Source organism: Ambystoma mexicanum, chromosome 6q, assembly GCF_040938575.1.
Source record: "Ambystoma mexicanum isolate Mex_15411 chromosome 6q, UKY_AmexF1_1, whole genome shotgun sequence".
Classification (NCBI taxonomy): Eukaryota; Metazoa; Chordata; class Amphibia; order Caudata; family Ambystomatidae; genus Ambystoma; species Ambystoma mexicanum.
In genome coordinates this window covers 1,381,024,090-1,381,052,036 of record NC_090937.1, presented here as the reverse complement: position 1 = coordinate 1,381,052,036, position 27,947 = coordinate 1,381,024,090, and the positions used below count along the sequence as shown (strand labels likewise).

Sequence of the window (27,947 nt, the reverse complement as noted above, 5' to 3'; positions counted from 1 at the left end):
GACCCCAATTATCAGGGAAATTAGCAATGCTTCTATGCCCGGTGGCGTGCCGGAGAGTGTAAGATGTTAAGGCACTAGAGTTAGACAAAGATTTTTTATCTGGAAGGAGTAGTATTTTCTATCGCCAAGAGAACCGATTCTAGAGTGATTTCTTACCCTTTTATTTACAGAGAATAAGAAATTATGTAGAGCGCAATGCATTAAAGATTACGAGGCAACGACAGTACAGATTAGGCCTTGGGGTGTGACCCAGTTGCTTATAGCGCGCAGGAAACCACACCATGCAGTAGCAACAGCGACTATAGCTAGATGGGTAAGAGAGGTGATGCAATGGGCAGGCATAGGCTTATCCTTATTTGGCGCGCATTCTGCTAGAGGGGCGATGGCTTCTAGAGCTTTTGCAGCAGGAGTGTCACTTCAGGACATCATGAAATCAGATTGGTCCTCTGAGTCGACCTTTAAGACATTTTATTTCAAACCCGTGTCAGATAAACCTAACAGAGTGGTAGCAAGCTTTGAACAAGCATAATGCGAGCCTCCTGTCTTGTCATAGAATAAAGATTGCCCACGCTGATATCTCAGGAAGTCTTCATTCAATTAAAGACAAGGAGGCGAGCATTATATCCCGCCCTGAATGACAAAAGGAGATAAATCTTATTCTATGCCAGTTTTTGTTCATCCCCATCCTCATGGTACCTTTTCTGTTCTCGCAGGAGATGACCAAAGGGCGCCTTGAAAGGATTTAGACAGGAGAAAGAAGAAGTTGTCGCAAGTTGTACCCGTTGGACCAAAGACTTATCGCAACAGAGTAGCAGTTAGCAGATTCTTATGGTCTTCGGCGTTCATTGACTGTGCACGTTCAGAACTAGAACACTAATGGCAAAGAAAGAGGAAAGGACATTGGGTTCAGAGTGCTTATACCCCAAGCTGGGCGCTGATAGGTGAACAGATGGGGGTCAGAACTACTGAGGGCCTGAGGATCATGGGAGTCGTAGTCCCTGGCTCTCTTATTGGATTTTATGAGATGCTAAACTTGAACTTACTGTTTACTTTTTTCTAATGTTGCACCAGAGAAAATATTAAAAATGAGTTAAGTTAATGCGTTGAACTGCTGAGATGGGTTGAATAAGGACAAGATGGAGGTTACTATTTTTGAAAATATGTTCGGAAAACATCAGGCATTCATTAGCCCTATCATGAGCCCATTTTAAAGACCAAACCAATCACAACAGTTTAATGTGTTTTGCCAATTAAACAAAATTACTTACGCCTTCATTGCATAAAATATGAACCAACAGGCCATTTCCACATCCCAGGTCAATAAAGGACTGCTTCCTGGTTGTCTGTTTCGCTTCTCTTTCATCTTCCCAAAGGATCTAAAAGAGAAACCATAAGATACATTTGTTAAATTTACAAAATATCTTCCAATTAATGAATCTGTAGATATGATAGCCATGTTAAAACATACCAGAGATCTAATACTCCTATTCTACCAGAAAGTACCAGAGAGTAATCTTCCTATTCTAACAATCCTTCCATTGTTCAGTCCATTAAATAATTATAGAAGCCCCATAGCTGCCAAGCCATCGACTGGTTTCTGGGTGTACACCACCTACAAACACCCTCACTGATACACTGTAACACCGGGGATAAAAGGCACTGTATTTTCAAATGCCTCAATAGAGTATTACTGAAGGTGTTTGTGTATTTAAAAGGGCTTTAGACCATATTTTCTACCTGTGTATGAATAATGGCTGCAACCTTTAAATAGTTGACAAGTACCTTTTGCCACTGTGGTCCACAAGCTGGTTTGGTTGCGCTTTAACCAAATAGAAAATGATGCACTAAGTATTAACATTGTTACAGATGGCCTAAACTATACTAATACACAAGAAGAATGATCAGGGTTTTTTATTTTACAGAGCATAAATGAGGCTTGCTGTTTTTGGTACACAAGGACAATTGGGCAAACTAAAAACCGCCCCTCTCTCGACTCCTGTGGGCTTCCCATCTCCTCAGCCCAGCCTTCCCTATATCTTTGGTTGACAACTAGAGCTCGGAAACCCCAATTCTCGAGTATACTAACTGCAGTGAGGTCCTAAAGGACTCAGCCTTCTCTCCCTCTGAGGTTCTTCTGGGTGAAACCTATCTTAACTTCCAGGAATATCTTGGAAGTTAAGATCTCTGCACCTTTTTCATCGTTGCTGCAGCTGGTCTGAAATTACAGTAAGGCAAGATGTCATGCAGTTCAGATAGTTTTGCAATTCAGACCCTAAAATTTCTCCTGTTCACTGGGCATCACATCTAGCTCTGTCTCGGGGTGTCAAGGGAGTTCTCATTCTTCTACCTGTGGCTATCTCGTGTGGTGTAAGATGATGGTCAGAAGCGGGTTGGTTTCCGAAGTGCATACAGTGCCAAAGGAAGGCAGTGCAACCATCCCTTTCTTAGAGTCAGCTTCACCTTGGCTATTCTTTTCCTTTAACAAGCCGTTGAGCTTCTCACAGATCCCGTTACCTTGTGGATGATACGCCAACGAGAACTTGTGCTTTATACCAAGCAGAAAGCTAATCCGTTCAAATGTCTCGTTTACAAAATGAGCTCCATTATCTGATCTCATGACTTCACACAGCACCCACCTGGGGAAAACCTCTCTCACTAAAAATGTGGCCGCACAGGTAGAGTCTGGGTGTGTACAAGGACCTGCCTCAATCCATCTAGAGAATGGGCACACCACAACAATTAAGTATCTGTACCGTTACATACTTGAATCATGTCGACGTAATCGACATGCAAGTGCTGAAAGGAAAAGGCCCATTTGGCCTTGGGACGACTCCTCTCATTACTTTTAATGTGTGCCCAGCTGTGAATTGCTGGCAGATTATACAGTTCACTATAAAGAATGCAACGTGCGCGGCTAACTTCGGTATGAACCAGTCTTCTGCGAGTTTTGCTTCTAGATTCTCTTTTGTCATATATGCTGGATAATGTAGCTGCTCCAGCTATTTTTAATAGGGCTACAGGCATTACTGGTTTCCCAGTGCTGTCTTGTCACCACAAGCTGTCAGAGGGGTTTAAAGAACACCCTCGACGTGTCCAAATATTCTTCTCTTCCTGTGGTGCCTCCCCTTGAAGTTCCATTAGCTGTGTTACTGTAACTTTCTGGTGCAGTTTGTGTAATCATTATTCACTCATTGGCATGGATAACTTCCACTTCCATGATCGTCTCACTTTTGGATGCAATACATTTGGCCTCCGTGTCTGCTGCTTGATTTCCACGTGAGATAAAATCTGTCCCCATCGTGTGGGCGGCACATTTTACGACCGCTATGCCCACTGGGAGCTGTAGTGCCTTAATCAGCCTGTCCAATAAGGCCGTGTGCAGCACTGGCGTGCCATCTGCTCAGAAGTAGCCCCTCCTTCTCCAGCGCGCTAAGCCTGCGTGCACTGTCAATGTCACATAGGTGGAGTCACTGTACACCTTTACTTCCTGGTCTGCGTGATTCTCAATGGTGAGTATCAACGCCAATAATTGTGCAGCCTGTGCTGAATGATGAGATGGTATTCGTGCACTAAGGAGTACTCAAAATTCTCCATTTGCTGTGTGCTTCATCACAGCAACGCCTGTATATCTTTGTCCGTCACTTTGATCGATCCTCTAAGACCCGTCAATGAAGACAATCTCTCCTTCTGCCAAAGCATTTTCTTTCACCCTGGGAATTCCATCATAGAATTCTTCATAATTTGCAAAGTCATGTATTGGCTCTCCTTCAGTGACTGGCTCTGCTATAAACGTAGCTGGGTTCACTATCTTACATCGGACTACCTTAATCGAAGGATTCGATATGATCACTTCATAAGCAGAAGCTCTCTGAGATGTCAATGTGCCCTTTGGTTTCTCTAAAATGACAAATAGTGAGTGCTCGACGTACGTCGTCATGAAGCATCCCATCACAATGGTTGAAGCCTTCTCCATGGCGAACTCTGCGGCAGCTAAACTTTGTTTGCAAGGAAAATGACCTCTCATTACTGGGATAAGAAAACACGTGAACACCGAGCACTGAGACAATGAAGGTGACAGTAAGTGTTGTGACAAAATAGACACTAGACCCCTATTAAAATATAAACAAAAGCATCAAAGAGGGTGTAACATGACTTTGACCAATGTCATTTATTCGACAGAGACCAGAGAACCTGGGAGAAATAGCACAGAGACCGACCCGATGCTCTACCACAGTAGACAAGAGATGGCGGTAAGAGGAACTAAGAGATTCAAGTTATAGAATGACCAGTAGTCGGATGCCTTCCTAGTCCCTTATTTATGCATTTTCCCTTACAGGGAGCCGATGTGCAGATGAGATGTCCCATCTATATGGAACACGCCGGATCCAGACAAAGCAATTGAAGGACAGAAAAATGACTCGCCAGTCTTTTTTTTATAAATGTATAGAGTGCCCAAAATAAGCATAATCTATAGTCCTGAAGAAAGCTGTAAACTTTATTTCCCTGCTAAAACCGGTTGACAAATATGGGCTCAGGGTGATGACCTGATCCACTTGACTCATTAACAATGAATACATGAGCTTGGCTAAAAGACATCTCTTGTTTTTACAATACACAGCAGTAAGGGGACCAATGAATATTGGACCACAGAGTGGTGTGATTTTATTATAAGTCACACCAAGTAGCAGCAACACGAATAAAGAGATTTGTTGACTGATTTGTTACACCTTTTTAGAATCGTAGGAAAGTAGTGAGCCAGGATAGGGTGAGTTTCCTTTCGCTGTCCCCTATATCTAATTATGGACAGTTTCTCAAGGGACAGATACCTTTCCACCTTAGGGACATGTAGTTAGAGTTAAGGAGATAAGCCATATGTATAAATTGTTCTATTAAAATAGATTCTGCTTGTGATGTGTTAAAAAGTACTGGGGAGGAGACAGATTCCAGTTTCCCATATAACTCCATTTGTATTGACTGAATGTGAATGACGTCAGATCTTGCGAGTCACGGTGCAACGGGATTGAGAAAAATGCATTTTTCAAGTCAATCACCGTAAAATATTTTGCCTCAACGGGAATATTACATAGGATTGTAGACGGGTTAGGGACTATAGGGAACTTGGCCTCAACAATATCATATATATTATCGGAATAAACCTCTGTATTGCATGACGACTCCGACGTCACTAAAATGCTCTGTTGCATCATTGTAGAAATTGTCTTAAAAATCCCCTCATCTGTCTCTCTGGACATGGGATATTGTCGGGCTTTTGGTAGAATTGCTCCTGGTTTCACTTTAATCTACACTTCTCCAACCCCCTTCAAGAGGCCTACGTCATAGGGTCCTGTAGTCCATACTGAGACAGGCACTTGGGCCATGTCGTCATCAAAATATTCAGGACGGTTTCATGTCAACATCATTCTCTGAGGGACTTCTCTTTTGATCATTTTTACCCAAAAAGTGAGACTCACTTCCACCATTGTCTCTCCCATATCTGTCTGTTCGTCAAACAGGTCGTCATCGGTGACGTCAGTCAATCGATATCCTTCTTTAATGGCAATTACTGTGCACCATTGTCGGCCCTCATCATCATAACCATCAATCAAGGCCATCCTCCCTCGTATTGCAGCTGTGTGTATCATCAAGGGAAATACTTGTCCCTTTTCCTCGTGCATCGGTATTCTTGGCCTGAATAGGAATTCATCAGGGGTCCTCATGATTCTGTCTGCAAGGCCTGGCAATCCTGCCATAAGCACACGCATACCATACGCAAATATTTCTGGCTCTAATGGTATAGCCCTCATGGCTGAGTGTCCCGCGTATGAACTGATCATTTTGCATACATTTGAATAGTGCATTCCTGGAGTTGAACATATTATGTCCTCCTCCGTGAACAAGATTGTCATATTTAACTTTGTCATTAAATCTCGACCCAAAATGTTCACTGGGGTCTGACGAGAATATATTTAAGGCACATTCATTTTACATTCTCCTATGGAGACTGGAAGTGCATTTGTGAAGGGAACACGACTTGTAGCTCCTGTAAAACTCGTATTTATGGCCTCGCCGGACAAGGAAAACTTGCCTTCACATATGCACAAGCGTGTTGCACCCGTGTCAACTAGGAAGGAATTTTCTTTATCCCCTATAATGCCATCCACCCTAGGTTCCCTGTGAGGGTCTAGTCCATATACAAATTTGGCCCACTATGTGCTAGTGATTTCCCCCATTCCCATTGCTACTTCCCATTCCGGGGTTTGTGGTCTGCCCTGAGCTCATCGTCTGTGATAGTTGCAACAGTGCTTGCTGGGATTGTCCTTGTGGAAAATTCCCCATGCTCTGAGGTTGTATGCCTTGTTGCGCTCCTGGCGCTTGTTGTTGCACTGTGTGATTCTGTGCACTACCCTGCTGTAAAACTACAGGTGGATTCGCCATGCCTACTCCTGTCCCTTGGCCGTTCTGCATCATGCGTTGGTTTCTGCATGTGCGAGCTAAGTGCCCTGTCATTCCGCACAACCAGCATACTGGCAATGGTCGGATCATTTGCCCGTTTGACGCATCTTGATTACCATTTTGCATATTTTGAAAACCTCCTTGATTATTTTGGAAACCTTCCTGATTACTCTGCCATCCTCTTCCCCTAAATCCTCTTCCCCTTGGGTAAAACCCTGTATTGCACTGATTATTCTGCTGTGGATAAGTCACCTGTTGCATGCATGATTCAGCTGTGCTAGTTATCATGGCTCCCTCAAGAGCATATTTTGACAAGTTCTTTTGCACCAATTTTGCTTCCTCACCCTTACGTGGAGCTTCCTTTTTGCGATTCTTTTCTTGCAGTTGTCTGCAATAGTGTGCTATGGTCAGCTGTATTTCAGGCCAAGGATTGTCCTCAATTCCTACCAATTTCTTGAGCCGTTTCTGTACCGGTTCTGGCAACCCTTGGCACAATATATGGTAGAACACAGGTATAGATTTCGTCCAATATTCATGAGTCTCGAGCACCCATGCGTCTTGAAAATTCTGTAAATAAATTAACGGATCCTCAGACTCCTTAATTTTTTCGTGTCATTATAGCTCCCATATCGGAAGTATCTGGGTATAGCACTCGTAGCGCTTTCCATACTGCGGCTCTACAATTGTTAAATGGAGCACGTCATGCGAGGTATTAATTGTGGTTACACCAGGGTAGCCTGCTCGTGCCCACACATCGTCTGCTCTCTCACCAAGTATGGCGATTAGGAGACCTTTGATGTCTCCTACGGCTAGAGTGTTTCCTCCTGTAATTTTTTTCTAACTCATGTATCCACTTTCCGGCTCCCAATGTCAGCATTGGAAGCTTGTTTTTCAAATTTTCTCGATCCATGGGTGGCCATGTATTGTGGTCTTACTCCCCCTTTCTCGAACAACAGAAATTGGGCTGTATAGCTCTCTCTCTCTTCCCTCATGGTATCTATGGCTGGGGTAATATTTCTGCATCGTCGCCTGCCTGGTAGGAACATAGGTCTGTCCATGTAGGGCGGTGAAGACACCCCCCTCTGACCGTGAGATACTTCTTCATGTCGGTCTGATTGCGTGGCTGATTCTGATGCTCTTGGTGCAGACTCACTAATGTCTGACCATCGTATTCCTTTTTTTCTTGCGAGTCGTGTTTCGCTTCGTCTCACTTCCTCATTTTCCTCACGCTCCTCCCTTCTCGAGTCGGACATTGTCTGCCCCCAATTCGTGCAACTTCTTGTATCTTCATTGTTTCTACTGATTTCTAATCTATCCAGTGATAGTTCCCTATTCCCAGTACTTTTGGTGACATCCTCAGTGTCGTAGAGCTGGGTGCTCTCCAGGCGCACGTCTTCCCCCTCCCCTTGGGGTGTTTGTTCCAGCCCCATTTCATCATATATTTTATCGATCGTTTCTCCGATGCTTCTGGTGTCGAAGTCATATTCCATATTTAACCTAGACGTGTCTGGTACTGAATCATATGCAGGAAAGAATTCTTCTATGTCTTCCCAATCTACTACTGGAGTGGGTTTTCTAACCTCTCTCCCCAGATATTCAAGATCGCATGTTCTCTGTCTCCGCTTATTTTCTATGTCATCGAAATTCTCTGTGCTTTCTTGCCTCTTCTCTTATTCTTTCTTCCTCCTTTTTCTTTTCATTTCTACGTTCATCTGCCCTTTGAATTTCCTCATCTCGTCTCTTTATTCTTTTCTCTCGTATTCTTTGTTCTTCCTCTGACCTAAGCTGTTCCTGTCTGTCATGATCATTTGCTGCTCTTTGTTTGCGATCGAGCGGTCTTTCTTCCTCTTCGCGATATAGCTGTTCTCGCCTTTGTTTGTCTGTCTTTCTTTCTTATCCTTGTCTCTCAACTCCTTTTCTTTTCCCTTTCTCTGTACATCCTTTATCCTTTCCTTTCACGTCATCAATGCCTTTGCCATCAAGTTTCAATAAAATCTGTCCTCCCATCCATTCGTTTTTTGCGAATGCTATCTCATCAGTTCTATCTTCGTTTCCCTTCCATCTCTTCCCTTCTCTCTCTTTGTCGAGAGATGCACTTGTCTGTGCCTGACCCCTTTTTTCATCATTGCATCTCTCCTTGTCCCTCGGGACTGTGGAGGTGATATCCTTTTCCTTATCTTTCCCTTGATTTTCATCAGTACTATGCGTAGGTGACTCATATGCTGGGTTACTGTACCCCGTAGCTGCTTTAAGCTTTCTCAGCGGGTATAATCCCTCGTCCTTACTTTCCTCATCCTTCGTTTATGATGGGGCGGATGGCGCGGTAGGCGTCTCACCCCCCTCTGAGCATAGATTATGTATCCAATCTACTGGCGGCTCCTCTCCCTACTCTTGTTCATACATTTTCCAAAGTTCTAAAATAGCTAGACGTTTGTCTAGCTTTTTGCCTGTGTATGTGCATGCAAATATGTCGTTATATGTTGCAAGACAGCTTTAGATAAGGACCCACCCTGTGGCCATGGCAATAACATATTGTGGGCGGTTCCTTTAACCCACTCGGTACAGTATTTCTTCAGTTTGGGTGCGTGTTTTGGCAACTGTTTGCATAAGTGTGTCAATGGAGTTATGTCCTCCATGCTCAAATCTGTTCCCTTTCCTCTTATATAACACTTGTCAACACTTTCGTGTGGCTTGAACAGTTCCAACAATATGAGCAAGCACCAAACACTGAAAGCTCCAATCCCGAATTTTCACAAACTTTTATACCTTATATTTTCCTAAAAAAAAAAAAAAAACATCAATTCGTACACGATATTATCTCAGCTATTCAATTACGTAAAATATTAAATCAATTTACTCCAAAAAATGTGTCGATGTATGAAGTCACAACAAAACATATAAGACAGACGCTTGACAGACTAAACGAACACCAGCTGGTCACAGGTATCTCTGCCTCTAATCATTACCCCTTCATGGAGTTTAAACGTACCCCTTTCACAACGTCTTTAATCGTCGTGGTAGTCTAATCGTTCCCCCGTTAGCTGGGACTCTGGGTACACGTTTCTTCTAGCCACTTGTATTAAAAGCGTAGGAATAAGGCGAATCCTCTCACTTCTGGGGTGTCCTACCCGGAACCCTCTCACTTCTTGGATGTAACCTTTATTTACTTAATTATTCTCGAGTCATTATCCCCTTATACATTCTTCTCTACTTCTAACTATATATTGTTTTCCAGCCTCCCTCTGTTACCTTTTCCCTTTACTTGTTCTAAGGCATGCACTTTTGCCAAAACGTTCAATCTTTTTCACTCAGCGTTCACATGGTTCCTCTCTGGACCCTCGGGATCACTGTCTTTGTAACTGCCTTCTTCGGCTTTTCGCCCGCTCAGCTGCCCGGAGGAATGGGAAGGGATAGCGTGGGGAACATGGGTCCCTTCAGGCCCTGGTCCGCAGTTTTTCTTACACTACCACTGTCTACGGGGAGCTTCACGGTCTACTCAGCCAAATGGCAAAGGACTTGTGATATTGCCGAAGAACTACAGTTACTTTATGTCGCCGTCCAATGGGTGTCTTATTCTAATCAATAATCGATAGTCGATAAACCATCAATCTCTGCTACCAAGTGTACTCCGGAGACTCCCGACCGGCCCATAGAGCCGAGGTTTGCTCCGAAGTACTTTAAGACGAAATAGCTGCAACCTTGAGATGGATGGGGTGCAGATTTATTACTCCAACACCAATCAATAAGGGCAACTCATTGGTTTGGCAAAGGTAGTGTGTTTAATGACAAGTACAAAAAACGGGGAGTCATTGAAATCAGCAGTGATGGAATTGTCCTTCTCGCTAGCATTTATACAGAAAACTCGTAATCATTGACGTATAACACTCAAAGGTTAATATGCAATTCTGTTGTTTAGGAAAAGGTAACTTTAATATAGATACTTTATCTGTATATGGTAACGGAGTGAGGGGATTGGGTAAAACACTGTGAGGTGGGCGTCTAAGCCCTTCCTTCAAAATGACTACTGTAGACATCACTAAAAGTACGACGTCTCATTGGTTCTACTAACTATAGGACCCTATATTATTTAGTCCATTGTGATTGGGTTGGCACCAACCTTATGTATATTCTTCCACTTTGCTTAGCAGCACGTAGAACGGTCGACCAGGTGCGGGGTGCCCCCTAGTTACCCGGCCTTTCTCCAATTAAGGTTACAATCAATCATCGCTTCAGCTACTATGTGTCAATTATTTCACTGTGATTGGCCCCGAAACTGCCTCTTCTGTCTGGAAAAGTTCTGATATCTCTGCCTGGGCGGATGCCAAGCGTAGGTGTGAATGTGCTTCTCCTCGCTCGGCTGGTCGCGTGATTCCCACACCGTGAATTTGTCTAGTTTCTCTCAATTTGTGTATAGGATTCTGATTTTGCTCAGCCACCTGCCTACGCTTCCTTATCTTGACCTTTCAGAGACAGGATATTCTGTTCTTAAGTTTCAATTATATGTAGCTACTGTACGTTCCTTCTACTTGTATGACCTTGGCTCTCCTGGCACGAGTTGAATCTGCCTAGTTTCGATTCAGCAGTCTCTTCTCGTTTTGCTAGAATATGAATCTCTGCTCATTCGGCCTTTAGTAACCTGAGTTGATTCTACTTCATTTGCAAAGTGGAATTACACTTATACTAACGTACTTCATTTGAGGTAGATGTATGTATAATGGCGCTTTCTGCACTAGTCTTCTAATTAGCATAGCAAGCCATACTGTTTTCTTAGCTTTCTTTCGGTTCCAACATATCTACAGGGGTAAACTGTTCGGCTGGATTCATTTTGCTTATAGCTTAACTCTCTTGTATGTTTGATAGCATTCTTTCACTTCAGGTTCACAATCTCTTTTGTGTGCCTAAGCTGATAAGCAGGACAGAGGGAGATGCCGGCTATCATGGTACCGGCCTTGACTCCCAATACGAAGAAAGCCAAGCAGTTCATCACAGCCGGTGAGTCAAGGGGAGGACCAATAAACAAAACCGAACTGTGTTGAGCAAAAGTAGCAAACGGCTGATTTTAAAATGCACAAAACTGTTGATGGAAAAACAGAACGCAGCTGCAGATGAGACGAGACAGGCACCAAGTGGGTGCTCACTCGATAAACTCTAGGAGATTACCAGATTGTTCAAACTATTACCAGAAGGCCTTGGGAAAGGCGAGAAGAGGGTCAAAGTGGTCATAGAGGGACTAGTAAAATCCTCTGTACAGTCAAAAGTCTTTGACCCGCAGATGATAGTGAATAAGGGAAGTGAATCCAACATTGTAAGAAAGTTAAAGGAATTGTGCGATTGGCAAAGGTGAACCCAAAGGAGGGATGCCGATGGGAAGGGGCAAAGTGTAAAGTCCCAAAGGGAACAGTGTGTTGACTAGAGTGAACCCGGCAGAGGGTGGTCCACACTGAATTAATACTAGTGAAACACAGAGGGGAAAATATCCCGCTTAATAAGAACGAGGGAAAGCACTGTGGGGCAAGAGTGAAACCGACGAAGGCACATCCAATGGTGTGTTGTTTAAAAAGACATCAAGACCTGTGAAGTACAACAGGAGAAGATATTGTGAAAGACATGGGGGAAGTGGATTGTCCCCCTTGGCATTCGGATCTGAGCCCGGCAGAGGGAGATGCCAAAAGAAAGGCCCGAGCCAGATCGAGGGAGGCCAGAAAGACCAGGGGAAGTGGATTGTCCCCCTTGGCACTCAGCAAATGGAAGAGTGAGGAAAGAAAGCCAGAGTGAACCCGACAGAAGGGAGACTGATATTATTGGCTGTGCCCGGAAGAGGGGTGAAAACATCACCCAACGTACAACTGAAAACAGAACTTCTTTTGGTTGTTATTTGTGGAATGCATCAAGCCCTCGAAGCAAGAGACTTTTTATAGAGAAAGAGACTTGGCCCTCGAAGCTTCAGAAAGTTGAAACCGGAACCATCGTCTTGTGCTGGGAAAGCTAGAACTTGTGCTGTGCTCCAAAGTCCCTCCTTGTTCTGTGCTGAAAACATGGGGAAGGGAGACCTTAAGTACTGCATCCTGACTTATCATTTGAGAACACTTTCTTATATCCCACTTCTTTTATTGTATTATCGTAAGGATTGGCAATAGGTTTTCTTAGTATAGGCCCTTTTATTTGACAACGCCACTAGAAGTGGCTTATTATTATTTGATGGTCGAAGCTTGCTCCAATCTTAGATTTAGATTAGGCATTTTTCCAAGCTACCTTTACAATTTAATAAAACACCTTGAACTGTGATCACTTGTGTCCGTCTATTCTTGATATCATGCCTTCCTTACAACCTCCACCCCCAAATCCAACACTCCCGGGAGCCAGATAGCAATAAAATTAATCGGGTCATGTCCTTCCCCTCCTGGTGGGAGACAGATGATGCACAGTTGTGCAGCTCCTGCACATTCTTTAAATATTCCAATATGACTCCATTGCCTGGTTTCCTTTAAACGCTGCAGCCACGTCTTGCCCGTTCTACTGATCCAAGGGGAACATTTGGGCTCATTGCTGATCCATTTCATTATTGTTTGTTTTTTTGTTTTATTTATTTATATAGCGCACCGTACCCAGGGGTATCTGTGCGCATCATACAAAGCTTAAAGGTTACACATATGTTCAGGAATGAGAGTAATGTAGCACTGGAATAGTGAGTCCAGTAACAGTAAAAAACATACAGGAATAGGCGTCGCCAAAGGTGGCGCTGCAATAACTAAGACATTAAAAGTAACATACTATATATAGACGGATGCTAACATTATGGAGGTTATGTATCAGAAAGAGAGATTAAATAGTGCGTGGCAGTGGGGCCATAAGGTGACCGTGAAGGGTAGGTGAAGGAGTGGGGCGGATAGATGATATGCATGGTTAACCATTGTTTAGTCTTTGCTCTGAAGCTTTGGGAGGTCTGATCAATTCGTAGATGGATGGGGAGGGCATTCCAGAATCTGGCGGCCTGCACAGGGAAGCTGTTGCCGCCTGCCTTCTTCAGGTTGAATGTGGGTGCTATGATGCAGTGGGAGTTGGCCGCCCTGATGGTCCGTAAGGACGTTTTTCTGATGATCTTTTCTCTGAGGTACTGTGGAGCAGCATTGTTGAGGCATTTATGTGTAATGGAGACGATTTTTAAATGAATCCCGTCTTTAAAGTAGAGCCAGTTGTAGTTTCTTCTGGTCTCAGAGATGTGTTCTCTCCTTGGGATGCTAAGTGCTGTTCTGAGAGCGTTGTTTTGTAATGTTTGGAGTTTACTTGTGATGCATTTGCTGGCGCCAGCATAGAGGGCATTGCAGTAGTCAAGTTTAGAGTTGATCAATGCTCTCGCAAGTATGATACGGCTGTCGGTGGAAAGGTAGGGTTTGCAGGGGTGAATCAGCTTGCAAGTGTATGCTGTTGCAGAGGCTGTCGCATTGACTTGTTTACGCATGTTAAGAGTGGAGTCCAGGTAAAATCCAAGTGTTTTGTTTTCCTTGGCAACCTTAATGGCAATACCATCTATGTTAAATTTAGAATATTTCTCAATTAGCTTGTTTAGGTTGGTCTGGGTTCCTAGGACGAGGATTTCCGTTTTTTCATCATTAGGGCAGAGGCTATGGACTGCCATCCATGTCTGAATGATTGAATAGATTTTATTGACTAGGGCGAGGTCAGAGTCATAGTTGCCAGAGAGAGGTAGGAGTATCTGAGTGTCATCTGCATAGTTAGTGTAGATGACACCCAGATGATCTAGGTCGTTGAAGAGTGGCTTAGTAAACATATTGTACATGGTCGGGGAGACGCATGAACCTTGTGGAACTCCGCATGTAATGGGAGTCGAATCAGCTATGGCAGACGGAGAGAAGACTCTCATTGACCTATTGCTGAGGAAGGATTGGATCCAGACGGAGGCTTCTTGGGAGAAGCTGGCCGCCGAAGACAGGTGTTCACAAAGGATTTTGTGATCCACCAAATCAAAGGCAGCTGACAAATCTAGGAGTAGGAGTAAGGCGCATTGCCTATTATCTTTTATTTGGTCAATTTGCGGTTTCAAATCTATCAAGGCGGTTTCTGTGCCATGAAGTGGTCTAAAGCCGGATTGTCTTAATCCAAGGAGGTTATTTGTCTGTAGGTATCGCTCGATTTGAATATATGCCGCTTTATCTAATATTTTAAGCAGAAAAGGGATTGTGGTAATAGGCCTGTAGTTGGTTGGGATGGATGGGTCCATTGTGGATTTCTTTAACAATGGTAGAACCCAGGCATCTTTAAGGTTTGTGGGTAACATGCCAGCGCGGAAGGAGGCATTTATTAGTTTTGTGATGAATGGGGACAAGTTTCTGGCTGCATCCTTAATTATTTGAGCGGGGCACGCATTGCCTTTGCATTTTGATGGTTTAAGGGATAATATGATTTTATCGACCTCTAGAGTAGTGACTTTGGAAAATTTGAATTCCTGGGGCAGTTGGTAGTATGTTTCTGGGGTTTGTGGTGAGTTTGAGCTTTGGAGAAATTGCGCCTTTTTTCTGCTATTTTGTTTTGTAGCGTGGTTATTTTATTGGATAGGGCATTTTGGATGCCAGTGCACCAAGTTTTATGTTTGGGGCAAGAGTCATCAGGTGGGGTGGATGATTCTAATTCCCTCAGTATCACAAAAAATCCGGTGTGCTAAAACTGGCTTTTTGGATCCTCTCGTTGTAGGTTTCATGTTTAGTTCGGAAGATTAGTTCTCAGCTCCAACATTGCAGCACCTGTCTCCAACTGGGCCCTTTATCACTCATTTTATTGAATTTATTTTCCAACCATGACATCGATTTCTCTATCCTACCCAGCGTGGCCATCACAGGGTCCTGAGGCACCACCATCTCCTGGCTGTTTGTCTGCCACACGGTGAGAAAAAGTCTACTTCAGCATCCTTAGTTTTCTTTTGAGACGTCCCCAAAGCCATGTTACATTCCCCTCACCAAGGGCAGATAGGTTGACGTTATGTAGAAGAAACGGTGTACTGCGGCCATCCACCGGTCACCCCTTGTCCTGATAAGAACCTGTTGCCTAGTACTGCCTAGCAGTTCAGTAGGGAAGTCTCTCTGTGGGAAGGGCCTCACTTGACGTGTCCACAGTTTACTCACAAAGGCTGTATACCCTGGTTTACCCCAGCATACTATACTCCTCTCTGCTACCCCAAGGGGCTGGGTCGATCCCACAGAGATTGTGCAGAGCGTCTCACACCCAAAAAGGGCTGCGGGATAGCAACCTCCTCGGCGGCTGCAATACACTTCCACTTCCCAGGATGCAGTGCCACTCCTCACATTACAGCACACCACAATAGTATGTCCAATCCACCTTTGCAATGTACATGATCCTCTATTCCATTGCTACACCAGCTGCCAAATCCGTTTTATCTGTTTGCCCTTAGATGCTAAGGTCTCAGCAATAACACTCCGGCAGATACAGCACTCTGATAGGCGTGAGCTTCCCACTGTATCCCCACTCTGTTCCTCGCCTGTCTATGCTCCAGTCCCTCTGCGTTCGGAAATAGAGGCAATCCAACTGTTTTGTATAGCCGGGCCGCCTTCACTCCTGTGGTTGCAACGCCACCGTGGGTGTGCCTGTGTGCCCTGTCTCCAGCATGACATGCGAGTCCTGATGTTGGAATCCCTGCGTGACCACTGCCAGCATGCTCACCTCCTCGGGTCGCGCCATCTGTGCACCCACACAGCGCTGCAGGCCTCCTTCACCAGCCCGATTTCTTGGCTCCCACCAACACAAGCTGGCCCAAATTTGCCCCTCCACCGCCTGGCGGTCTATCCTAGCCCCCTGTGCACTGGGCTGGCCCTCCTACATAAATAAGCAGCCATATCACGGCGCGGCTGAGTCGGGAGCTGCATGGGAAGGCGGCCATCTCTGCTGGGCTCTCGCTGGGATGTTTGACTGACTTTTTTCATGTGGTGTGGGATTGTGCGCAGGTGCGTTCACTGTGGGAGCAGATCAGGGTGGCAGTGGGGCAGACGCTAGAGTGTCCGCTGCAAGAATCCACAGAAATCTGGTTACTATCTATGTTTGAAACTGGGACCCAGGCCGAGAAAAAACTGTTAGGCATGGCATCCGTGGTTGCCAGATCTCCAATAGCCAGAGTGTGGGCTAAGTAGAGAGCACTGAGTTTTCAGGAATGGTTGAACTGCTTGAATAACTATGAGAGGCGGGAAACTCAGTATGCTTTGTTCTTACCAAGCAATAGTCAATCTATTGACTATTGGGCCCCATTAAGAACTTATATGGCTAGGACTGAGGATACCTCGGACGGAGGTGAAGAGTAAAGGACTGCAACGCACTGGCCGATCTCGGGGTAACTACATTGGGGAAGGTCTGAAGGGAGACGGATGCAGTCTGGATGAGGGCGTGCAATATATGTGGGTGCTGGGTGGTGCAGGGGGCTGGAGGTGGTGGATGGTGCACAGGATCTTTCCTTTACGGATACACAAGGACGATGCAGTGGGGTTTTATTTTCTCTTTGCGATGTACTGTTAATGCAGTGTTTGTGGGGTGCGTTTTCTTTCTTTCTGTATTCTATTGGGTATGGTTTTCGATTACAATGTTATTGAAAACAATAAAGAATGTTTAACAAAGGAGAACAAAATAACATTCCTGGCAGGAAAGTAAACCAGGATATTGAAGGATTAAGTTGAGAAATTCCTAGCAGGGGACTATACCAGGAGATGAACAGTTGTGCAAGAGTGATAAGAGAGAAACCTTTCCATTCTGAAAACAGTGTTTTATGAAAGAGACATTTGATGTTGCCCTCCTCAGAAAAGTGTTCTGCAGGAAATAAATGTGTTTGGCTCTTCCAACAACTGTATTCTATGGATGAGAAATGTTTGCTTTGCTAAATCCAAAGAGGCATTTTCATTCATTTGAACAGAACATTGTAGTACAACATAATTCAAATAGGCTTCTTGAATTGGTTCAGGGAAGGGAACCAACTCTTGAACAAAAACATTGCTTTACTGGAATCACTTATTCAAACTTTCACACCCTTTCTTTTGTAGGGTTGGAAGAAGAGACATTTACCTTGCAGAGTTTTGTATATTTTAGTGTGAGGGCCTCTGCCACAAATTCAGACAAAACACCTAGTAGTACAAGATTGTATGCTTCATTATGATTGCATCCCCAGTATGCATACCTTCCCTTAATTCAAAATCCCAGGTTATTGTAACAGATTCTACAAAGGAGTGTGAGAGCCCCTCTACTGAGAACGGGCAGGGGTAAAATACCTTGCTATATGGAATTTCTTCCAGTCAAGAGGATCTACAACCATGTTTTAGCTCACTGTACCCTTCACAGAGGAGAAATATCCATTTGCATATCAGTCTTTGTCCCACCCACGAAGGCAGTCCAGCACCGAAATGCTAGACAAATCTCCTCTGAACAAGAGTACCATCAGCAACCTCAGACATGTGTTTCGGCCTAGTCGGGCCTCATCAGTGAGGTAAAGCTGAACCTCTATAAGACACAGAGAGCAAGATGTTCACATCTGGATTAACCTCGGTTACTTAGGTTGAAACCTCAGGTTTTTCAAAGTTACAAAGGAGTGTGGGAGCCCCTCTACTGAAAACGAGCCTGGGTCAAATAACCTGTTCTATAGAATTTCTTGTAACAGATGCCCCACAACTAACCATGGGATCAGAAATGTGGTGAGCGACCCAGTGTTAGGCAAAGTTTGTATGCAGTACCCTGTGGGACCACTACGCACAACTAGGACTACAGGTGTAAGCAAAACCAACCTTTGGTATAAGTCTGTACTACACAGTTTTGGTAGCAGAGCTGAGCAGCCAGGCTTATCTCAAGAGGGGAATGTGAGCAGTAATGATGTTACACAGAGGTCTACAATCACACGTGTTCAAATAAACTCTTACACTCAAGGTTTCTTTGATAAATACTTATTAATGTATCTGTCAGTTATAAAACATTCATAAGAAGGAGGCAATATAATCACACACAAATATACTTCAATACTATCAGAATACTTTTCAAGAGGAGTAAAAAGGCAAAGATTGTTAGAACATGAAAGCTTACAATTATTCTTAGACAGTGCAAATACTTTGAGTTCACTAGAAGAGTCAATTCAATTCAATAGGCTTGGCCAAAGTCAATGGGCTAAAGACTTGGATAGGATAAAGCGGTTCTGGTAAGTAAATGGTAAAGTCTTTGCCAAAGTTCTCAGAAGTCGTTTGTAAAAAGAAGAATCATATGTTGGGTCACAAGCTGATTAGGCCTGCGACTCCTGCACTGCACGGGGACTGGTCCAAAAGCTGGCACTTGGCAAACTTAAATTCCGGTAGCTGTAGTAAAGCACACAAACTGGTGTCTCTCTCTGTCTGGTTATTCGGATTCCTGCAGCACTCTGAGGAAAAGGCAACCAGCTCTGAGATTGGTATCCAGGTGGCTTACTGACGAGTTGATTGGTCCCACCAACTCAAAGGGAGAAGTCGTCCTTGTAGGGGCTTCTCTGTCGAGGTGAACTTAGCAATTCGGACCTGCAGCAGGGCTTCACTGGGCAAACCAACGGTCCAGGAGTAACAGCAGCCGTCCTCTTCAAGCTTGTCTTCGGTTCTTTCGTTCCAGTGGTCGACTCTGCCTTCCAAGCCAAGAGACTAACCTTTTATTCAGTTCTCTCCCATTCATTCCAGCCTTGCTGTCACTCCCCCAGCAGAGTGGCTGTCCTTGCCAGTCAGTCAGCCAGCCAGCCAGCCAGCCAGCCAATCACCACAGAGTGCATTTGGGTCTCCTAGGAGACTAAGCACATGGAGTTTCGGGCACCTCCCTCACTTCCTCCCCACCTCAGACACTCGGGCATCAGAGGCGGTCTTCACTCCTGAAGCCCACCAAAGGCAAATGAACAAAAGAACCAAACTAGGTTTGGCGCGCAGAGCAAAACTCTAGAAGGACCTTTCCACAAAGAAATGGCGAAAAATTGAAGGCCAGGACCGGTTTTTACAGGGGGGCACAGACGGCATCTTGAAAAACATGGCTCCCGCGATTTAATGCTACCGGTGTCCGCGGTCGGGAAAAATCATGGTAGTTCATTGTAAGACCACTGCCACCAGCCATTCTGAGAGGAAAGGGTAGCATTTGACTGCTACATGAGTTTCTAGACACAATACTAAGTAATCCCTCCAGCACTCTATAGTAAGATAGAGTGTGCTGGGTCTAGGAATTTAAAAGACTAGTAAAGTCAATTTCACTTTACTTACTCTGGGAATCAGTAGTTTATCCCAGAGAAGGTATTTAAAGCTTGGAAAAGCCTGGAAGGGTTTCCCTGTGCCACTGCACTAAGGGTGCTGTGTGACACAAATAAAAAAGATGATGCCTGTGGGGTTGGTTAGACTCTATAACCAAAAAGAAACAAACACAGGTAACAATTAGAATTAAAAGTACAAAGTCCCAAAGTTCAGCAAAAGAGCTGAGGGTCTCTAAAGTAGAGAAGCATTGGTACATTTATGAGAATTCTCCCGAACACCCAGGAATCAAGGCACTGATGTATTGTACTTAGAACAGCAGAATGCCGTTTTACTTCTGACTTTATATTAACTTGCATGACCTTCATTGAGGTTAACACCATATTCAATGAAGATATAGAGACTGGGCCGAGATTAGCTCTTTTCAAAGGGTCCCTAGCTCTGCGCAATGGCTAAGTATCATGTGGTGGAGAGGAGAAGTAAAATGAATCCAACGATGAAACTGATGATTGTTCAACAAACATTCTGGGGGAGAGTGAAAGGGACCCAAGAGAAACAGCAAATTTCAAGATCCTCTGCCAGCAGCTGATATATGTTCGGTGCAACTTGAATCTTTTTCCCGGCATCTGGGGGCCATTTCATCTGGAGGCCATTTTCACTGATGCGCTAAAAATCCTTATTAATCTATCTGAGGATTTTACAAGGGCTTGCTTTGATAAGCTGGGATATGGGGGTAGGTAGGGGAGGATTTGGATGGATTTAATTACCCATTAGTGTCGGCTAATCCACTCTGATTACCTGCTGACACCACTTCCGCTGCCAATTGCTGCCAACTGCATTCGGGGCACTTTCTGTTAAACTATTTCATGTTATTTGAACAGTTGCAAAGTGCTACACAGCCATAGGTGTGGCCTTGTAGCGATGTGTGTTACTGAATAGTGGCATTGCTGCACCCAATTAGGAATCCATTTGACCGTAGTTGACATAGCACATGCAGCATACATACTTAAAGTGCTGTTCCAATATTTAGAAAAGCAGTGTAGTGAATGTAGTAATAGCCTAAAGCAGAGGTCTTCAAACTGTGGGGCCCATTTAGCATTTTTGGTACGGACATTGCCCTATTGGGCAGTTGGAGCCTGGCAGCTCATCCATAGTGGTAGAGGGGGTGTCCACCCAGTGGCCCCCTCACCCATTATGAAACACTGAGCACTCCCCTTGGCTGCTTTTTCCAGCTGAGGGAGTGCTCCTGGGCTGGCTTAACTGTCAAAGGGAAACAGTGTTTCCCTTTGACAGTTCAGTTCCCCAGCTGCACATGCTCACTGATCCATGCAAAGCTGGGGGCCTTTTGCTTCGCCGGTCTTGCATAGCTCATTCGAAATGCTGGCTGGGGCACTGCATGTCTGTATGTGCAAGTGGGAGCTCCTGCGCCTCCTCGCACATACCGACAGAGCAGCCTGGAATGGGGCATGTCAGCACCCACGCGCTGGCCCCTGCAGAAGGTACGTTTATGTTGATTTATTTTTTATTTAAATATGTGTATGGAATGCGTCTATGCTTGTGTTATGAGTGAGTGTATGGTAATGGGTGCTCATGTGAATGATAGAGTGATTGCTGCGTGAATGTCTATGTGTGTTTGTTTTGGTGAGTTGAGCTGATTTTGGCGAGTGGTGGGCACAGGCAGAAGGAGGGTTGTACAACAAAGGCATTTTAAAAATGCCTTTGTTGCACAATCCCCCTTACCCACCTGCCAAAATCAGCTCTCCTCTGAGCTGCTGTGGAGCCCAGGAGACAGGGATGGTATTTTTTGTACTGGATATGTATCATAGATGTCCAGTGAGAAATACCATGCCTGCCCTTTGTGCCCCCCAGCACCTATTGCAAACTGTTTGGCTTTTTACTCATTTTTTTTTACAGTATGCTCTAAAAGTCAATATTTTAAGCCATTATTTTAAAAGAAATCATGAGGGGGACCCCCCAAACCTCCCTTGATTGATTCAGGCTTCCTCACTGCGCTCGGTCGCCATTGCATATCTGGTAAAAATATGTATGCCCCTCCACTTAAAAAATTCACCAGCCACCACTGGCCCTGGGACTGTGATGGGAGCAGGGTGGGGAAGCCCAGGGACTGTGGTGGGTGCAGGATGGACGGGAGCCATGGGTTAGTGGTTGTAGCAGGGTTTGGAGAGCCTAGAGTCTGTGGTGGGGTGGGGAGAGCAGAGGTACTGGGCTAGGAGTGGGATGAGGAGTCCAGGGACGGTGATGGGAGCAGGTGGGGGAGCCCAAAAACTATACTGGTAGTAGGGTGCAATGACAGCACGCAATAGTTCATAGCCATTTGAATTTACTGTCCATTTGGCATTTTTGGGGGGCCCTCCCTGCCCACGTTTTGCTGGGATGGGGCCAAGGCCTAAGAATTTTGAAGACCACTGGCCTACAGGGAAAGGGCGAGAAAGGTGTCTTGATGATTCAGACGAACAGAGCAGGATTAATGGAAAATCACTTGGCAAAACACGCAAACATTTAATCAGCAATATCTTACCAACAAGTATGTAGCAATTGCAACATCTTCGTACACAAACTTTTCTGGATCCGTTACTTCGGGCCACACCTTTGAAAAAAAAATGTAGAAAGTGTGAACTCTTTCGAGAAAGAAATATCCAACAAGGATTACTTGTTTCATTTATTCTAGTCGAAGTAACTTTATAATAAATGCATTTCAGGTACAATGTTGATTGCTATTTCTCTATGCTAGAGTTGGGATTCTATTAATGGCACAGAGGCGAGTATTATGCATTCAATCTCTTCCTTGCTCCACAGAAATAAGAGGAAAAAAAGTAAAGAAGTGACTATAAATCCATAAGCCCCCAATGTACACCCCAACATGTACCCTATAATACTTCCTCCTCCTTAGAGCAGTCCTTCCTCTTTTTAAACCTGCGACCCTCATCCGTTCATCAGTGAGCCTTGAGGAAGGCAATAATAGTGCACCACAGTGGAACAGAACCAACCGGTCCATCCAGATGAACCGGTTTGAAACTCAATAGAACTGGCCAGAGAAGTAGCCATCTGTTAGGAAACACAGAAAAAGATACTAAGGAATGGAAACATAGAGGGTGGGTTAATACTTGCCTCCATGTCATTAATAGAATCCTGACTCTCAGTCATAGACTGGAAGCAATCGAGTACTTTGGCATGGCACAGAGTCTTCCTATTATGCACGTTTAAAGCCCCTTTAAGACGGCTAATGAAGCATGAACAATAGGTTTGCAACTTAATAGAACTTCCTAGCATTGGGCCAAGCAACTGACAGAAGAATATCTTCCAGTTGAGCTCCAGACCAGAAAGCCTTACAAGCCATAGCCACCCGTACTGATTGTATCCGTGATGGATACAATGCTGGCGGATCTTAGAACAGCCGGGGCAAACAAAAAGAAAATGTTGGAGGAATTTGAATACACCTTTGCCAAATGGACAACTGTCAGACCTGGTTTAAAACCATAGATTTGTTTGGGGGGATATTCAGTCTAATTTTCATGTAAAGAGCGTTCGAAAAGAAGCTTGATGTACATTAAATAATTCTCACGTTTGGAAGAATGGTTTTCTTTCAAATAATTCCAGCCTACCAGCAATGTCAAACTGGTCACTCTTCTAGCTTGTGCCCAGTCCCTGTATACATATTTCATTATCGACTTGCTATTTGGTTGCAATAAGAATCCAATGATTCTTATGGACGTCTGCGAGGCCCGCGCAGGATTTTTGGTTACATGTCTTTCCATCAAACTTTTTTCATTGAAGAGATGTTTCATCCAATTTAGTTTAACTTTTTTTTTTCATCTAATGTAGTTCAATACCACTTTTCATCGAAAACCTGTATAACAAATGTTTGTATTTCTTTAAATTGGGGGGTCCCCCCAATCCCCTTTAAAACACCCTCCAAACATTCCCAAATCATTTATTTTTATTGCAGGGTCCCCCACAAGCCCCCGTTTTCCGAATTTAACCTTTAACCCACCCAAATATACATACATACATTTTTGATAAAAAAATATTAATTGAAAGTTTTTTTGATAAAAACATTCAATTAACATTTTCCGTTGAAACATCTTTTGATGAAAGATTTATCAATGAAGACTGTAACCCAGGATTTCTCTGCACAACTGAGGAGTTGGATAGAGGGACAAGGACGTCCACGATGTGAGAGTAGTTGAGGTAGGCTATGTTTTCGACATAGAACAAACCTCTCTATACTGCTCATACACAGACTGCCCACCTCCAATTCCACGGCAGAGAATATTTCAGATGCAGTAGCTAAAATAGTGGTGGAACCACAGAACCCAATCAACATTAGGGACTTCAATATAAGTTTGAGAAATAAAATTATATCTCTGGGCTCCTACATTGCTCCTGTTTACCTAAGGTGGAGGCAGCAAGACATGCTGCCGACCCCGTCCACCCATATAATATTCTGTAAGGAAGGGCTTTAGACCACAGCCTTCCGGATCCCAGTCATGTGGAGTGACTCATCATGAAAACATTTGTTATCAATGAATTAACTCACAAGCTCCCTTACTCACAAATGACGAGTCACCATCAAGAGAAGAAAATAGAAAACACCCAACTGTGAAGGACTTGAATCATTAATGGAGGACATCAAACAGAATGCACAAGCGCCAGACTTCTCACTCAATCAATCGAGTAAAGTGTGGAAACGCTCCAGAACTGGATTTCAAAAGCATTCAACATCCTTGCGACAGAAATGCATCAACCTTAAAAAATTACAAAACAAATGAAAAAAAACACAACATCGAGGTGGTTTTATCTCCATCAAAGTACCCTGAAGAAAACAAACTGGAAATTAGAACAAGCTTGGAGAAAACATTACAACCAGCAAGACAAGGTAGCATACGGACAGACCCAACACTACAAGGTGGCAATATTAAAGACTAATACAAGCTTACTAACCAGAATGTATGAGAACAACTTACCAGGAGAAAGGACATTTCGAAATCATCAAGAAAAAGCAAGAAATGTTACATGATGCAACAATTCACACACACTCCCAGATATCGTGCAATGATATTACTAACCATTGATTTGTCTGAATGCTACTACCCCCTTAGTAATTGATCCACCTGTATTGGTAACTAATGTGACTGCTGTGGCTTGCAGGCTGCTATCATGCAATGTCTCTGGCCTGCAAAGACATATGGTAGACCAGGATTGGTCAAATTGTATTCATGATTTGGTATGCCTGCAGGAAACATGGGTGATGGGTACTGTGGATCTACAAGGTTTTAACTCATTCATGATACCACCTGGTAGAGGTGCTCGGGGAAGGCCAAAGGGTGGACTGCTGACCTTAGTAAGCACTCAGGTTGGCTTAAATTTCAGTGTTAAGCCAAGTGGCTCTATATTGATATTGATATGTTATTTCTATCGCGCTCGTACACAAGTGTATCTATAGATTTACAATGTTCAGAAGCAAATACCACGGAGGGGAGGAAAGTACTCTTGTTCAAAATATATATCAGACCCTATGGTGGTGTGCACTCGAGAGTATCAAGAGGATGCATGAGATCATTTGTGAGATTGAGCAGAATGGTACAGCAAACCCACTTATTCTAGCAATGGGGGACATTAACCTGCAGTTGGAACCCCTTGAGGACCTAGTGGACCTTTGGGATGACCTGATCTTGCGTGGGGTATACCAACTTTGGTGTGTGACAAACCACCAGGATCACACTTACATGCGGTTGAGGCATCTTGTATATTGTATGATGCCAATTTGAGAACATGTAATGGTAGAACGAACCACGATCAACTGGCTGACTAAGTATGTAGGGCAAAACAGTAGATCAAGGATTCACTACATTTTTATAAATGAGTGTTTGGGGCAATGTTAAGTACTTAAGTGTAGTGACAGTGATCAGTGTCCAGTATCCTGTGTTATTAGCGGTGTTGGGAATTAGGAGGGTGTGAATCAGCGGTCGGTTCATGCTGCAGATATTACATCTACGGGCCATGCTAGGCGCAGCATCAACTGGATGTCCGTTGATTTTCCTGCCATTAAGCCATGCTCAAATGCTCGAATAGAATCCCAATTCGCAGTAATTTGTAAGAAGTGTGCCTCAGCAGATAACATAATGACCAGCTATGTTGAGCTAGTACCTATAATGCGTCCCTTCTTTACCAAATTGGCAAGTAAAGAACGGCAGATAGTGGTTGTAACCAATAATTGGTCTGATGGGGAATGTAGAGTAGCTAAGAATAATTTATTGATGTACTTAAAGAATGCAGACCCAATAGACAAGCAACCCATAAGGAAACTTAGAGGAACCTATAAATCTATTCTCCAAACAAAGAAAACTGCTTCCATTAAAAATCCCTATTGTATGCTGCCAGGAAGATCTGTGATAAAGTGTTGCTCAACCGCCTACAGACATGGATGGATGAGACTGAACCTATTAATCATCTACAATCTGGGTTTCGGCAGGGTATTGCTACTTTAGACCAGGGATTCGGACTGGGATTGATTTGAGCAAAACCGTGTTTGGGTTTATGCAATTTTTGTGGACCTTCACACGGCTTTTCATAGTGTCACTCGTGGACTTTTGTGGGTTGCCCTTCAGAGGAAGGGTGCCCCAGTGAATCTACTCTTGAACCTACGATCACTTTATGTGGAAAATAAGGCCTTAGTTGTAATGGGCCTGGGAGGGGAGCCAACTACATCCCTGTCTGTTGACAGTGGGTACTGCAGGGTTGTGTGCTGACACCCCTCCTTTTCTGACCATTTATTTATTTGTTTTGACATTTGTAAAGTGCACCTAACCCGGAGGCAATGGGGTGCTGGGTTACATACGAATGATGGTTACAGTGGTTATATATTGCAATTGGTTACAGGCTGTGCAATTGTGGCTGCAGTTATCCAATAAAAAAGAAACATTGTAAGCATGGAATACTATATGCAGTTGGTAGCAGGTATCAGTATAGGTAGATTGTTGGTACATAGTTAAGACCAGAAGTATCTAGTTGTTGTTCCTCTAGGTATCTTGTGAAAAGAGCCAGGTTTTGAGGCTTTCGCAGAAGGACCACAGGGAGGAATCTGATCTAAGCGCTAAGGGCAAGGAATTCCATTGTATGGCCACGATCACAGGGAAGCTACAACCTCTGGCTTTTTGGTGTCTGTATCTAGGGATGGTTAGGAGGCATGTGTAGGCCGAACGGGTAGGTCTGTTGGTTTGGGCCTTGAAGATTTGTCTAGCTAGATAGATCGGGGCACTGTTTGATAGGCAGTTGTGGGTCAGGGATAAGATTTTGAAAGTTATGCGTTCCCGGACTGGAAACCAGTGTATATTGAGTTTAGCTGATGTGATGTCATTTTTTTTTTTAGGGATATTGAGTGCAGCTCTAACAGCATTGTTCTAGATAATTTGTAGTTTGTTAATGTTGCACGAGTTAGAACCTGCAAAGAGGGAGTTGCAGTAGTCAATCCTAGACAGTACAACAAACGTCCCGTACTTACGGTTAAGCAATCCTGTTTCATTTGATAGAAGGTTGGCATGCTTCCTTTACTTGTTGTTTGGAATTAAGGTACATATTTTCTGGGTGGTCCCATAGTGGTGCCAGGTTCAGCTTCAATAGTACCATATATTGACAAATTAATACAACTTGTAGAATCCAGGCTGGATACTCCTAAATTGGGCCCAAATAGGTCCCCTGCATTATATTCTTCGTGGATGATGCTGTCATTTTGGCAATATCTCCCGTGGGTCTTAGACATAATTTATTCGTCAGAAAATTTAAAAGTTTACACTTGGTAATAAATACAGAGAAAACAGAGTCAATGATATCCAGGCACTGCTTTTGTTCAAGAGACATACTTTAAAAGTCAAGGTTGAAGGCAACATTATGGAGCAGGTGAATATGTACGATTATCTGGGGACTAGATTATTAGAGAATCTTTTATGCTCTAGTCAGCAGGTAAAAGCAACAGTGACCATTGGCAAATATTGTGGGGGAATACGTCGCTTTTTTATAGGCAGGGCAGCAATTTCACAACTATATAAGTCCCAAGCTATGCCACCAGCCCTATATTGGGCAGAATTATGCGACTACCTGAAGGTATCTGCTTTGAATGTATCTAAGAATGACTTCTTGATAGATCTCATGCAACTTCCAGGAGCACCACTACCCAATTGTCGCTGGGAGAGTAATTTACAGCCCATAACAGAGATTTTGACCACCAAACCA

At 43.9% G+C, this 27,947-nt stretch overlaps 1 protein-coding gene across 1 annotated transcript in view; it reads right to left on the bottom strand.

Annotated features, from left to right (window-relative positions):
* TRMT44 (tRNA methyltransferase 44 homolog) overlaps positions 1-27,947 on the bottom strand; it is a 317,825-nt gene that overhangs the window by 160,362 nt on the left and 129,516 nt on the right. The window contains exons 4-5 of the mRNA XM_069632028.1: positions 22,237-22,305; positions 1,269-1,376 (exon numbers count right to left, since the gene is read on the bottom strand). Coding sequence (XP_069488129.1) covers positions 1,269-1,376; positions 22,237-22,305 — 177 coding nt within the window. The remainder of the gene's footprint in view (positions 1-1,268; positions 1,377-22,236; positions 22,306-27,947) is intronic.